Source organism: Anolis carolinensis, chromosome 5 (assembly GCF_035594765.1).
Source record: "Anolis carolinensis isolate JA03-04 chromosome 5, rAnoCar3.1.pri, whole genome shotgun sequence".
NCBI lineage: Eukaryota > Metazoa > Chordata > Lepidosauria > Squamata > Dactyloidae > Anolis > Anolis carolinensis.
Genome location: NC_085845.1, coordinates 146,488,685 through 146,502,687, shown reverse-complemented (window position 1 = coordinate 146,502,687; position 14,003 = coordinate 146,488,685). Strand labels below are relative to the sequence as shown.

General features: G+C 37.8%; 1 protein-coding gene across 5 annotated transcripts in view; it reads left to right on the top strand.

The window, feature by feature from the left end:
• nell2 (neural EGFL like 2) overlaps window positions 1-14,003 on the top strand; it is a 185,518-nt gene that overhangs the window by 85,728 nt on the left and 85,787 nt on the right. For all 5 annotated transcript variants that reach the window (XM_062982513.1, XM_062982514.1, XM_062982512.1 and 2 more), the window contains one exon: window positions 2,838-2,963. In XM_062982513.1, coding sequence (XP_062838583.1) covers window positions 2,838-2,963 — 126 coding nt within the window. The remainder of the gene's footprint in view (window positions 1-2,837; window positions 2,964-14,003) is intronic.

Genomic DNA, 14,003 nt, shown 5'->3' with positions numbered 1-14,003 from the left:
CCGGCGGGCCGGATCTGGCCCGCGGGCCTTAGTTTGGGGACCCCTGCAGTAGAGTCTCGCTTATCCAACGTAAATGGGCCGGCAGAACGTTGGATAAGCGAATATGTTGGATAATAAGGAGAAATTAAGGAAAAGCCTATTAAACATCAAATTAGGTTATGATTTTACAAATTAAGCACCAAAACATCATGTTATACAACAAATTTGACAGAAAAAGTAGTTCAATACGCAGTAATGCTATGTAGTAATTACTGTATTTACGAATTTAGCACCAAAATATCATGATGTATTGAAAACATTGACTACAAAAATGTGTTGGATAATCCAGAATGTTGGATAAGCGAGTGTTGGATAAGTGAGACTCTACTGTATTTTCTGTCCTAGGCTTCATTTGCTCTACTTTCTCTGACTGCCTTGTTTAAATCTTTTTTTTTAACTATAAAAACCCACCCATATTTTCCAGTTATTAGTTTTATCTTGTCTGAAAATAGTCTCTGAGCTCTTCATCTTCTCCTCTTTGGCTAATTAGTTCTTGTGAAGAGGTTGGTCCCTGCTTCTTCAAAAACTATTTTATAATTTGGTCTCATATCTTGCTTTCTCGTGTTAAAGGTCATAAGAAAGGGATTTCCTGTAATTGGATGGAATTCAGGATTAATGATATAAATGATTATTCTAAATCCCATTAATTACAGTGTCATTAATCAGCAGTTAATTTATGCATTGAATAAGCCGTTTTGAGTATCTTTGTGTTGCATTATGGTTGTTTGTTATATATGTGTGTGTTCTTGCATGCCTTTGTTAAAGATAAAACAGAAACTTATTAAAATACAAGGGAATTGAGCCATTAAATTTAGCAGGCCTAGAAGTTAATCCTCAAGCTGTTGTTTCCAGTCTCAAACCTATTTGTTCTATACTTGATACACTGGTCTAAATAGAATAGTGTTAGTAGAAGGAAATCAAAAGTGCTTGACAGAGTTATATTTTTATCCTGTTTGTGCAAGCAGTAGTGCAATTCTTTTTTGCGATTTCTATGCATACTATCACTTGTGTAACTGATTGTGCATGGTTCAGAAATAGGGATCTGCAAGCAGCATGGTTTGTGTTAGTGGAATGACTAAAGGTTTGGCCATTCACATTAACCTTTCACATTAACAAACATCATAAATATTTTTTCTGACTTGTCTTTAAAGTTAGGAAGTAATTCAGTGGTTGTACTAAAAAAAACCCTTTTCTTTTCTTTCTTTCTTTCCTAATGTATTTCCACACACATTTGGATGGTTTGCAGTGTTGTTGTTTAATATTTAATGAGAACATTTTTTATCGATGCTGCACATATCTTCTAAAAATTAGGTCAAGCTATATTTACAAACTGAAATACATCTGAAAATATGCTTTCCTGAAAAAACTAGAGTGATTATTTGTGTTACTTCACAAAAGCCGTGCAAAAGAGCATTTATTGAAAAACAACTTGTGAAAGTAGACTGATATTAAGAGTCCTGCATCGTGACATAGTGGGTTATATCTGCATCCGGATAATAGATGCATGGTACCTCTGGGGAGGCATCAGTGTTTGAAGTCCCAGTTCTCTGCTTATAATGTTGCAACTTGTTTGACTGGGAGTTCTAAAGAACATCCATATGTTTACCTCTCAAGGATATGTATTTAGAAAAGGTGATCTAGTGAAGACAGTGGAAGAAGAACTATCAAGATATTTATCAGACTATGTTAAAAGAGCTTCGGGTTATCAGAGACTGTCTCAAAGAAAAAGAAAAGTCAGTAACATTCAGTAGAGTAGAAAGACTGTTTGATGTTATGTGGGTGGATAACATTATCCAGAAAGTACAAAAGAGTAACTATGGAAGGAGAAAACAGAAAGAGGAGAATATTACATAAGTGGGAAAGGTTCCTTTAAAAAGTAGTAGTTAGTAGATTTTTTGAAATTTTGATTTTATTGTGTCAGAAGCGAATTGAGGCAAGTCACTTCTGGTGTGGGAGAATTGGCCGTCTTCAAAGACGTTTCCTAAGGGACGTCCAGATGTGTTACCATCCTGCAGGGGGCTTCTCTCATGTCCCCGCATGGGAAGCTAGAGCTGACAGATGAGAACTCACCTCATCTCGTGGATTCGAACAGCCAACCTTCAAGTCAGCAGTTTAGTCGGCACAAGGGTTTAACCCATTGCATCACAGCGACTACTGTAGTTATAGATAGCAAACTGGAATAGGGAAAGGAAATTTTAAGACTCAAGAAAATGGTGATACTTGTGTTCCAGACATTGTCTTTCATTCAGTTTGCTTGTTAAATAGAGAAACAATTATTGTACCTGAGATGGATTTAATAAATAAAAACTTCTGTTCATCTTTCAGAATATAATCTTTCAGATTTTCTTTTAAATTTTAATTAAACTTATACAATAGCATCCAAAGTACTCTAGCAGAACATATTTATCATCTTACTCTTGCTATTAAAATGGGTCCTCTGGATTCATCAGTGTACAAACACAGAGCTTTCCAAACATTTCATGTTGGTGACACACTTTTTAAGGCATGTATCATCTTGTGACACAGTAATTCAGTTTTACTTACAAACCAGAAGCTCAACTAACCCCTTATAAGAGATTTATCAAGCTCACTCTGGTATAGCCTCACTCTTTCAAAAACCTACTGAGGGCAGGGAAATAACAAGGAGCAGAATTGTTGACACCATGAAGGAGCCAAATGGGAAGAAAGTACCAGTTCTCTTTGCATTGGATACGAAAATCTTGGTCATCTTGTGAAGACAAGGTCCAGTGTGTAAACAGTAGATGATTGTTAAATTGACCTCTCTACTTTGTCTGCAGATGTTGATGAATGTGCTGAAGGGAGACATTACTGCCGTGAGAACACTATGTGTGTTAACACACCAGGATCATTCATGTGCATTTGTAAAACAGGTTACATCAGGATTGATGACTACTCATGTACAGGTAAGAGATGGCAGTTTGTTTTCAAAAAGAGCTCCAAATTTTCAGTGCTGAAAAAATTAGATTATTTGATACCATTAAAAATTGAATAATAAAAAACATAGGGATGCATTATGTGTCACATGTACATTGTTCCATTTTATTTCAAAAGTTGTAATATTTATATGCTTTTAATCTTGAATTTGGGGTGGAGAATTAGAATAATAATCTATAATACACTCTATTATATGTGAAATATCAGAAACATACTTCCAGGTTACAGTTACTTGTTGTTGTTTTTTACATGATAGGACAGTATTTCAGATCGTGGATCAGTTCATACATGACAAAATTAAATTTTCTTGAGAACGAGCTACGTCTTAGCTGATATGGTGATTTCCCTTTCCCACTCTGGTCCAATAAGTTGTGTTTCATTATAACTGGAATATTGTTCTGTTGTTCTTGGAGGCTGAACTCAGAAAATTTTTGTTTCAGAAAGAGAGTACTTCACATTCTGAGATCATATTGTACTGTTGTGCTTTGACAATCCGCCCATCCCCATCTTAGTAGATAGTTCCCTCCCATGATCTCAATCTATTGATCTTCCCTTTGGAAGCACAAATTGTTAAAATCTAGAGGAAAGACTAGTGTCTTAAACCTATTTTGGCATTCTCTGGTTTTGACTGTTTTTATTAGTTTTATATTAGTGTGGGTTAAAGAAAATTGTTTCAGCAATGGTGATCTACACTTCAGAAGAAAGATTTTCTCTAGAATCATAAAATGATTGGTATGATTAACTGAGTCAGTATCTTAGGTATAGTTCACTGGCTGGAAGCCAATTTAGACCTTACATTTTAAATTTAAGTATAGATACCAGGAAATATTGCTGCTGCTTTTGATGGCCTGTCATGGATGTGCTTTCTATCTGGTTGTTTTTAATGCTATTTAATGAATGCATGTTTTTGTTTCATAGATCTTGTTCGTGCTTTGTTATATCCCTTTGGGTGCACATTTTTAAAACATTGGGTAGAAAAACAGAGAGTAAATATACATACATTAAAAGCCACCTAGATGGATACAAGGTACCAGTAGATCTCAGTCTAGAAGGTAGATCTACACTATATTAGTAATAGATGGACCAGAGAATGACTTCCTGTTCCCTATTCTGTATTATGTTGCATTTTGAACCTAATTGGGCCCGAATAAAAGTCCTGTCTGGAACTGCCTCTGGACTCCATTTATGACCAAGGGCTGGATTTCTGGTCTATCGTTTCTGTAGTCTACTATGAATTACTTGACCTTGCTGATGTTAAGAACCAGATTATTGTCTCTGCAGCATGAGAGTAGCCTCTCCACCTTATCCCGATAGGCAGACTCATCCCCTTCAGAGATAAGCCCCACCAATGTTGTATCATCTGTACATTTGGTAATTATATTGCTATGATGGATGGGGGTGCCGGGAAGTGGGCTTCTTTTTTGAGAGGACACCTCAGTGTCCATAGAACAAATTCTGGAGCTTAAAATGTTTTAATTACAATGTGTGTCTATAATAAATTGGAAGATAGGAGCACATTTCAATAATAATAGTAATAGTAATAATAATAATAATAATAATAATAATAATAATAATAATACAAAATCCAGCATATCTATCTTGTTTGCTGTGTCATAATAAAATATAATAATAATAATAATAATAATAATAATAATAATAATAATAATAATAATTTTATTTTTATATCCCGCCCCATCTCCCCGAAGGGACTCGGGACGGCTCACATGGCCAACAATATACAATAAAATACAACAGTATAAAATACACAATATAAATACAACAATATAAATACATAATAATCACAGTAGATCAATAACACAGCTTCAATAGAGTAAAAAGCATGGCCATCAAAAGAGGCGATAACATGGCGCTTCAATCCATAGTCTTGGTGGAGAGGTAATTTCAACCGTGCAGTGAATTAGGATAGAATCATAGAATCATAGAATCATAGAATAGTAGAGTTGGAAGAGACCACATGGGCCATCCAGTCCAACCCCCTGCTAAGAAGCAGGAAATCGCATTCAAAGCACCCCCGACAGATGGCCATCCAGCCTCTGCTTAAAAGCCTCCAAGGAAGGAGCGTCCACCACGGCCCCAGGGAGAGAGTTCCACTGTCGAACAGCCCTCACAGTGAGGAAGTTCTTCCTGATGTTCAAGTGGAATCTCCTTTCCTGTAGTTTGAAGCCATTGTTCCGTGTCCTAGTCTGCAGGGCAGCAGAAAACAAGCTTGCTCCCTCCTCCCTTTGACTTCCCTTCACGTATTTGTACATGGCTATCATGTCTCCTCTCAGCCTTCTCTTCTGCAGGCTAAACATGCCCAGCTCTTTAAGCCGCTCCTCATAGGGCTTGTTCTCCAGACCCTTAATCATTTTAGTCGCCCTCCTCTGGACGCTTTCCAGCTTGTCAACATCTCCCTTCAACTGTGGTGCCCAAAATTGGACACAGTATTCCAGGTGTGGTCTGACCAAGGCAGAATAGAGGGGGAGCATAACTTCCCTGGATCTAGACGCTATTCCCCTATTGATGCAGGCCAGAATCCCATTGGCTTTTTTAGCAGCCGCATCACATTGTTGGCTCATGTTTAACTTGTTGTCCACAAGGACTCCAAGGTCTTTTTCGCACACACTGCTGTCAAGCCAGGCGTCCCCCATTCTGTATCTTTGATTTCCATTTTTTCTGCCGAAGCTAATCATGGCCATCCGTGATAAGGAACAAAAGACTGTGCTATAGGAACAGGTGGGGACTCAATCAACTGTTCACCTTAGTCAAAGGTAGCTTGAAAAAACCAAGTTTTCAAAGCTTTTCTGAAGGACATCAATGTAGGGTCTAATCTAATTTCCCTCGGGAGAGAGTTCCAGAGCTGGGGGGCCACAACCGAAAAGGCCCTCCCTCTCGTCCCCACCAATCGTGTTTGAGATGAGGGTGGCAACGAGAGTAGGGCCTCTCCGGTGGATCGCAGAGTTCGTGCAGGTTTGTAGTAGGGAATGCGATCAAAAAGATAGGCAGGACGCAAGCCGTTTAGGACTTTATAGGTAATAAGCAGCACTTTGAACTGGGCTCAGACATTTATCGGCAGCCAGTGGAACTGTTTCAGTAGGGGGGTAGTCCTCTCGCTATAGTTTGCTCCTGTTAGCAACCTGGCTGCTGCTCGTTGCACTAGTTGGAGTTTCCGAGTCGTCTTCAAAGGCAGTCCCACGTAGAGTGCATTACAGTAATTCAAAAGGACCTTGATAAATTAGAAAATTGGGCTGAAATCAAAAGAAAGAAATTCAGCAAAGATAAATGCAAAATTCTACATTTTAGGCCATAAAACCAAATATTGCATGGGGTATTTAACTTAGCAGCATTTCATGTAAAATGACCATGGCATTATTGGTGATTGTAAATTGAGCATGGCACAGCACTGTGATAATGAAGAAGGATATAGACAAGTTAGAGCAGGTTCAGAGAAGACAAACAAGGATGACTTGAGATATAGAAAGCAAAACATAGGTGGAAGGAGTTGGGTATGTTGAACCTAGTGAACACATTATGTGTTTGTATTTTTTAAACACCCCAAGAGCTGTCACAGAGAAGAGAGTGCAAGTTTGTTCTCTGTCCCAGAAGGTGTGATAGTTTTAAGTTACAGGAGGCACATTCTGATTGAATATTAGAATAACCTTCTTGCTGGTTGAAGGAGTTTGACGATAGAACCATTTACCTGGACAGGTGGTAAAGGTAAAGGTTTCCCCTGATGTTAAGTCCAGTCATGTCTGACTCTGGGGGTTGGTGCTCATCTCAATTTCTAAGCCAAAGAGCTGGCGTTGTCCGTAGACACCTCCAAGGTCATGTAGCCGGCATGACTGCATGGAGCGCCGTTACCTTCCCGCCAGAGCGATACCTATTGATCTACTCACATCTGCATGTTTTCGAACTGCTAGGTTGGCAGAAGCTGGAGCTAACAGCAGCCGCTCACGCTGCTCCCGGGGTTTGAACCTGGGACCTTTCGGTCTGTAAGTTCAGCAGCTCAGTGCTTTAACACACTTTGCCACCAGGGCTCCTTATTTGGACATTGTTTTAAATGGCTGGATTGCTACCTGCTGGGGAAAATCTAATTGAAGTTCCTCCACTGAGCAGCAGGCTAGACTTATGAAAAACTATGGTTTTATCATTCTACAGTTTTAGGGCTCTAGTTTTTTTTTTTTTAATTAAGCTAGAAGTCTACATACGTCTATATTAAAATGATAAGAAGCAAAAACCCGAGTGCCTTTCTGGTTAAGGTTATCAAACATATGAAAGGTTCACAGCTCAAAATGTACTGTGCTCATGCTGCATATCTGATGAAATGCACACTTTTTATTTGGATATCTGTATCAACATGCAAAGTATTATTCCTTCAATTGGGAGCCATGAGTTGTGATAATTAATCAAATCATGGAATCATAATTTGGAAATTATTTTGAAGATTATCTAATGCTGAAGGGAACAAAACCGACAGATTGTTACCAAACCTCTACAAATGCCTCTAGTAAAGAGAGTCACCAGTCCCTGAGCTAAAGACCTCTCACTGGTTATAGGTCTTGACATGTCTACCAAATCTGCTAGCAAATGTTAGCAGTCTGACAGTGCAAAAATTGCATTTTAAGCCACTTCCAATTTAAGACAAGACAGCAAGGAAGCACATTTTTGTTTAAAACAGATACCCATTTCAAGAAGCCTTAAGGACGCTTGATTTTGCTTTAAACCAAGATGTGTCTTGTTTTGCTATGTGTGTTTTCCTTTGACATGGAAATACTTTAACACAGATTTTGTGCCACTGCCATGCTATGAAATCCGGATGGCAAATGTGGTGACACAGTGGCATAGTGCTGTCATTTAATTTTACCTCTGCTGAATCTCATCTTGTTTCAGTTTTATTTAGATTCTTTTGCACTGTGATCTTTTCTTTGATGGTGTTAGCATTATCTCTCGGCTCTATGTCATTTCCAACATTGATAAATGATCTTGGTACACTCTCATATAGTTATTTATTGGAAAACATGTTGAAAAGCATAGTGCGTACTCCCCTTGAGGCCTTCTTCCGGGGATATGCTGAGCCTTTACTTTTGCTCACTGAATAAACTTGTACAATTAGCTGTATGTCCATCTGATAATTTAATTGTCCAACTCACATTTTCCCATTTCATCATCAAGAGTATTATAGGAAATACTATCAAATGCTTCATTGAGATTATGATAGGGTGTGCCCATAGATTTCCTATGATCTACCAAAATAATAATTCCATGAAAGAAGAAGATAAGGTCCTTTGGCATGATATATTCCTGACCAATCTATGTTATTCCTACTAATCGATGGATTTTTAAATAGTGTCTGCAATCAATTAATTGTTTTTCAACAGTTTTGTCTTTAATTAATATAACAATCAGGGATTATAGTTTTCTGGATTCATTTTTTTCTCGCTTCTTGAAAATAGGACAGTATTTGCCCCTTTTTACATCTCTACAGTTTCCCAGTAATTCTTAAAAGTTTCACAGGCTGTGACCTGAATCAAATTGCTGAATTTCATGCCACAACTTATTTAAACCCATTAGGTCTATTCTAGATGGGTTTAGCAATTACATTTAGGCCAGTAGCTTTGAATGTCTATAAGATCTAGATGAGATCAGATTGGCTTGGACTTGTTCCTGATAAAAACAGAAAGTGTTTTTAATGAAGCTGGAGGTTCAGGTATTAGAAATAACTCAGAAAATGTTGTATGTTCCCAACATTAACCTCTAAGAAAAATGTCAAACTGAAATAATGCAAAGCTGGGTTTTGCTCACAGATAGCTCAAAACTCAAATCTGGGACAAAAAACTTGCTCGCATCCTCAAGGCAGAGTGTTTGGGGAGTGGGACGGAAGTCATTGAAGCTGTATAGCCATTTTTCTGTATTTCTTTGTTGATTTGTTAGATTTATCTGTAGTGAAAGGTCTGTAGTGAGGATATGAGATGTTGTTTCACTATCCTTAGAGGTTGCTTTCCTTAAGCTTTGTTCTTTACTGTTGAAAAGCTTAGCTTATTCCTGATTGCCTTTTTGCTATTTTCTCAATGTGAGTAGCAATCTGTTTACTCTATGTGAGTTTATGTGTGTTTTAGGTAAGGAAACATTTCCCCCTCCCCATGACATGGTCTGAACATTCCTAATTATTTTTAGACATTCGATATTCAATCAGCATGGTTGGGTTTTTAAATTTTTCTCATTGGTTCTGCACAAAACATTTTTGTACAGAAATTAGTGTAATTTTGTTATAAACCCATGCTTTCTGTACACAATTGTTATTTTCTGAGCAGTTTCCCCAAACGGTTATGAATGTAGACATAAGAGCACAATATGGATGGTGTGTGTATGTGTGTGTGTGTGTGTGTGTGTGCAAACCCATTTTTTCAAAGAAATCACTTGAATTGTGAAAAATATTGTGATGGGTGACCATCTCCTAATTCCATTTTAACAACAAATCAGAATCAACTTGAGAGACACAACACACTTCCAATAGAGGATTGTCCCCTATAAAGTAAAACAAATATCTATCCTAACTGCATCCAACAGAAAAATTATTCCCCCCCCCCCCCCCGCAGTGAGCCACACACCTCGAATTTGTTCTAAGACATTGGAAACAAGTTTTCATCTTCATTGTTTTGCTGATAAGACACTTTTGATCATCAAAGTGACTACTGTTGGATACAACACAATGCCGGATGTCTACAAATAAGTGTTGAACCTATTATACTGAAGTCAAATTTCATTTATATTGTTATCTCTACATTGAAGTGATCAATAATTTGCATCTCAATCACTAGGTCACTAGCTCACTATAGCAAACATTTTTCTATTTGACAGATAACTCCTGCATATCCTGAAATCTAAAATTTAAATGGCCAGGTTCCCATGTAATGATATGGACATTTGAAGTCTTCAAGAGTCTGCCATAGTAGATTATTAAGGGTCTTAATTGATCAGAGCAGATGTTAAAGCAGAGGGAGCCCCTGGTGGAACAGTGGATTAAACCACTGAGCTGTTGAACTTGCTGACCAAAAGGTCACCAGTTCGAACCCGGTGAGTGGGGTGAGCTCCTGCTCTTAGCCCCAGCTTCTGCCAACCTAGCAGTTTGAAAACATGCAAATGTGAGTAGATCAATAGGCACTGCTCTGGCAGGAAGGTTGTGGCGCTCCATGCAGTCATGCTGGCCACATGACCTTGGAGGTGTCAACGGACAGTGCCAGCTCTTTGGCTTAGAAATGGAGATGAGCACCAACCCCCAGAGTCGGACACAACTGAACTTAATGTCAGGGGAAAACCTTTACCTTAGATGTTAAAAAGATTGAATATTCACATTAGCACATTCTTTCTTTCACAATGGGATTTTCTTACAGATGTGTGATTTGTTAATCAGACTTAAATATTATGCCTTGTTTACTGTGCAATGAAAAACTATTAAACAAATCACACTGTGATGTAAGATGATTTAAGTACTAGGACAAACATAGATACCTAAGGGAGTATTGTTCCTAAAAATGTGGTAAGCATATAATAGAATTTGATCCAAAGATTCCTGAGGGCCCATAAGATTTACAGTGATTCATTCAGATCATAATTGAATGACATATTAGAAAAACATTTGCATTAATTGCATAGATGTGAGCAGTTGCATAGCTTTCTGTTTCTATGGTATCACAGTCATAAGCAGCTTTTAACCCACAATAATGAATAGAAAACTATACCCTGATTATATAACCCAGATTTCATTTTCTGCATTTATATATAATCAACAAATGGCATTATAACCGTTTCTAGTAAGTTGCTTAAAAGCAACCAAAATCTATAAGGATAAATGACTTCAAACCAAAACAATACAAAATTTGGAATGTTAATTTGCTATAATTTTTCAAGTGTCTTAGCTCAGACAGAAATATAAATACTGTTCTGAGTCACACATCTATATAAAGTATAGATGTTGGGTGAACAACAATCAAAGTACTATGGCTGAAAAGAGATGATTTTACAAAGGAAGTTTTAAAGTAGCTATTATGCAGCAATTTGCTTAATGAGGATTGGGAGCATTTTAAAATAGGATGACAATGCACATTTACAATGATTATTCCAGAGGAAGCATAATTCCACTTCAAGGCACTCAAAATCTTTGACCCTTTGCTTTGTGGAACGCATCAAAGGGTCATTGGCAAACATATTACTTAAAATATGTATTTTATCATCAGTGTAACAGAGTTGGAAACCTGGGTGCATAATTCTTTAGAGATAATATTCGTGGCAAATATGAACTTATAGTCGGATCTTATGCTTGTTGCTATGTTACAGGGTTACCAGAAAAGTGCAGGAGTCACCATCCACAGCATGCAAGCACCATTAAATCTTCTAGTATTGTCAGTTGAAAGTAATGAACAACACAGAATGTTTCATGCTCCAATTTTTTTTAAAAAAAAACAAAAACAAACATTTACTTTTTAAAAACAAAAATCAATATTTTTTAATTTCTTTTTTTCTCCCTTCTCATCTCTAAAACAAGCTGAGAGCAGCTGTTTATCTCACTATCCAATTATAACAGGACATGTTTCTCTCTTTGTTTTGTTAAGACACCTGCTGTCCTAGACCTCTTACCTATTAATCAAGCCATTCTGGAACCCAGATGCCATCCTTTTGTGAGCTACAGCCAGTTGTTATGCAGGTTTAAATCTCTAAGGATTTTTATCCACTGCTTGCCAAATGAAGGAACATCCTATCTATCTGCATACAATAGGGAAGATAGAAACATGCTCCCCCTGAACACCCCCATTCTGCCCACTGCAAAATGACAAAAGAATAAAAGAAGCAAAACTTCTTTTTAAAAGCAGTTATTTTGCTTGAAGAATAATGCAAATTGCGAAGAATGAGAATAGGGCTAGAAGCAAAATGGAATGATACATACAAGAATGAAAAGCCATTTAGATATTAGCTCAGTGTGTTTTTTCAAAACTAGTAATGTTGGTCTTGGGATCGTGGTGGTGCAGTGGGTTAAATCGCTGAGCTGCGGAACTTGCTGACCGAAAGGTCGGTGGTTCGGATACACAGAGCAGTATGAACTCCCGTCATTAGCCCCAGCTTCTGACAACCTAGCAGTTCGAAAACATGCAAATGTAAGTAGATCAATAGGTCAGTGTGCCAGCCACATGACCTAAGAATTGTCTATGGACAATGCCGGCTCTTTGGCTTAGAAATGGAGATGAGCACCACCCCCCAGAGTCGGAGTCGACTAGGCAAGGGGAAACATTTACTTTTAATGTTGGTCTTCTTGACCAGAATAGTTTTGAAAAAATTATACTCACCTTTACAACAAATACAAATAGAGCCTTTAATAGGAAAAAAATGATGTGCCAGTTGTTGGTGGCAAACAGGTTTTTGGACAATTACCATGGCTCAGCAGTCAAACAATTAGAGCCAATTTGTTTGTACAGCCTCTCTGATGTAGAGATGGTTTTACAGTGATATGAGAAGATGTTTTGTCCTTCACTTGAGTCCCAAGGAGAACTCTGGTTTCGTTTCTTTGAAGAGTGCTTTTTATATACTAGTATCTCATCATATTATCAGTAGAGTAAGATTAAATGCAGTAATATTTCAGCACATTGATATTGTTAAACAATATATCATTTAAATGTTGCCAGTATTAATTCTGACATCTCTTAATGACTTTTTGAAATGGCAACAAAGGTCACTAGTTGTTTGGCAATTTATCTTGAATTTCTGGTAATTATGCTATCTGACACTTCAGGTTCTACTTCACTCAAGAAGCAATTTCATATATTATAGTCCAAAAATCATACTGGTGTTGTGTTGTTATGTAAACATCAGAACAGATGGGCTTTCACACATGTATATATGGACGAGTTATCCTGGTTCATCTGTGATCATTTGGGCTGTATATCTCTCCAATGTCCTGTAAAACTCCAGAGTGACCTCCAGTGTGTGGACAGCTGGGTTGGACTCGATCTGGAGTATTCACACATCTTAGGCTGGATCTGGACTGTTATGTAATCCAGTATCTGATCCCAGAATACCTGCTTTGAACTAGATTATATGAGACTACAATGCCATATAATCCAGTTCACAGCAGATAATCTGGGATCAAAAACTGGATTATGTGGCAGTGTAGATGGGACCTAAAAGGCTCATTGCTCTTTCACCGACCAATAGCAAGTCCATGGGAGAGCATTGCTGGTGAAAGGCTCTGGCATGGAGTTGCTTCTGGTCAGCCAAATAGTGGCAACGGTCCCTAGGAGGACAAAGCATCTATGTGCTGTTGGCTTGGCTGACTGTCTGGACTCCAAAACAGCTTTGTGGTGCTCTCTCACCAGGGCATGTGGACCTCCTATGGTGTATATGGGGTAGCTGGAGAACAGACTACTCAGGATGATTTTATCTGGTGTAGATGTAGCCCTAAATCTAAAATTGAACACAAATCTTAGCACAGAATAGCATGAATGAGTAATGACCTAAACAATGGACATTCATGAATGGAAGTCCCATTCTTTAGCCTGTGCTTTTCTTTTGGAATTGAATGAATATTTAACTGAATGACCAGTAGCTTTACATTTTTATTTATTCCAAAAGCACTTTTGTGGCCACTCCCATATACTTCACAAAATAGTAAATGATCGTGTGACTAAAATGTTATTTAATCAGTTGAAATTAAGCAGGGCTTGACCTTTTGAATTAGGATGGGAAATTATGGGCCTACAGATGCTATTGGACTGCAATTCTCAGCAGTCATAAACCATATAGTGCCAGTGAGGACAGGTCGTGGAAGCTGCTGTCCATAATCAGCTGAACAGCTGCAGTCTCTAATCCCTTTCTAAAATAATTATTTCTTAATAAATCTTAATAAATCTTTTTGACCCCTTTCTTTCCCATCTGAAGCATTTCTGTTGTATGCATAACCCTAATGACCGCTCAAATTACTACTTCAAATTATTACTAATTAGCTAGTAATCATAGGAAGT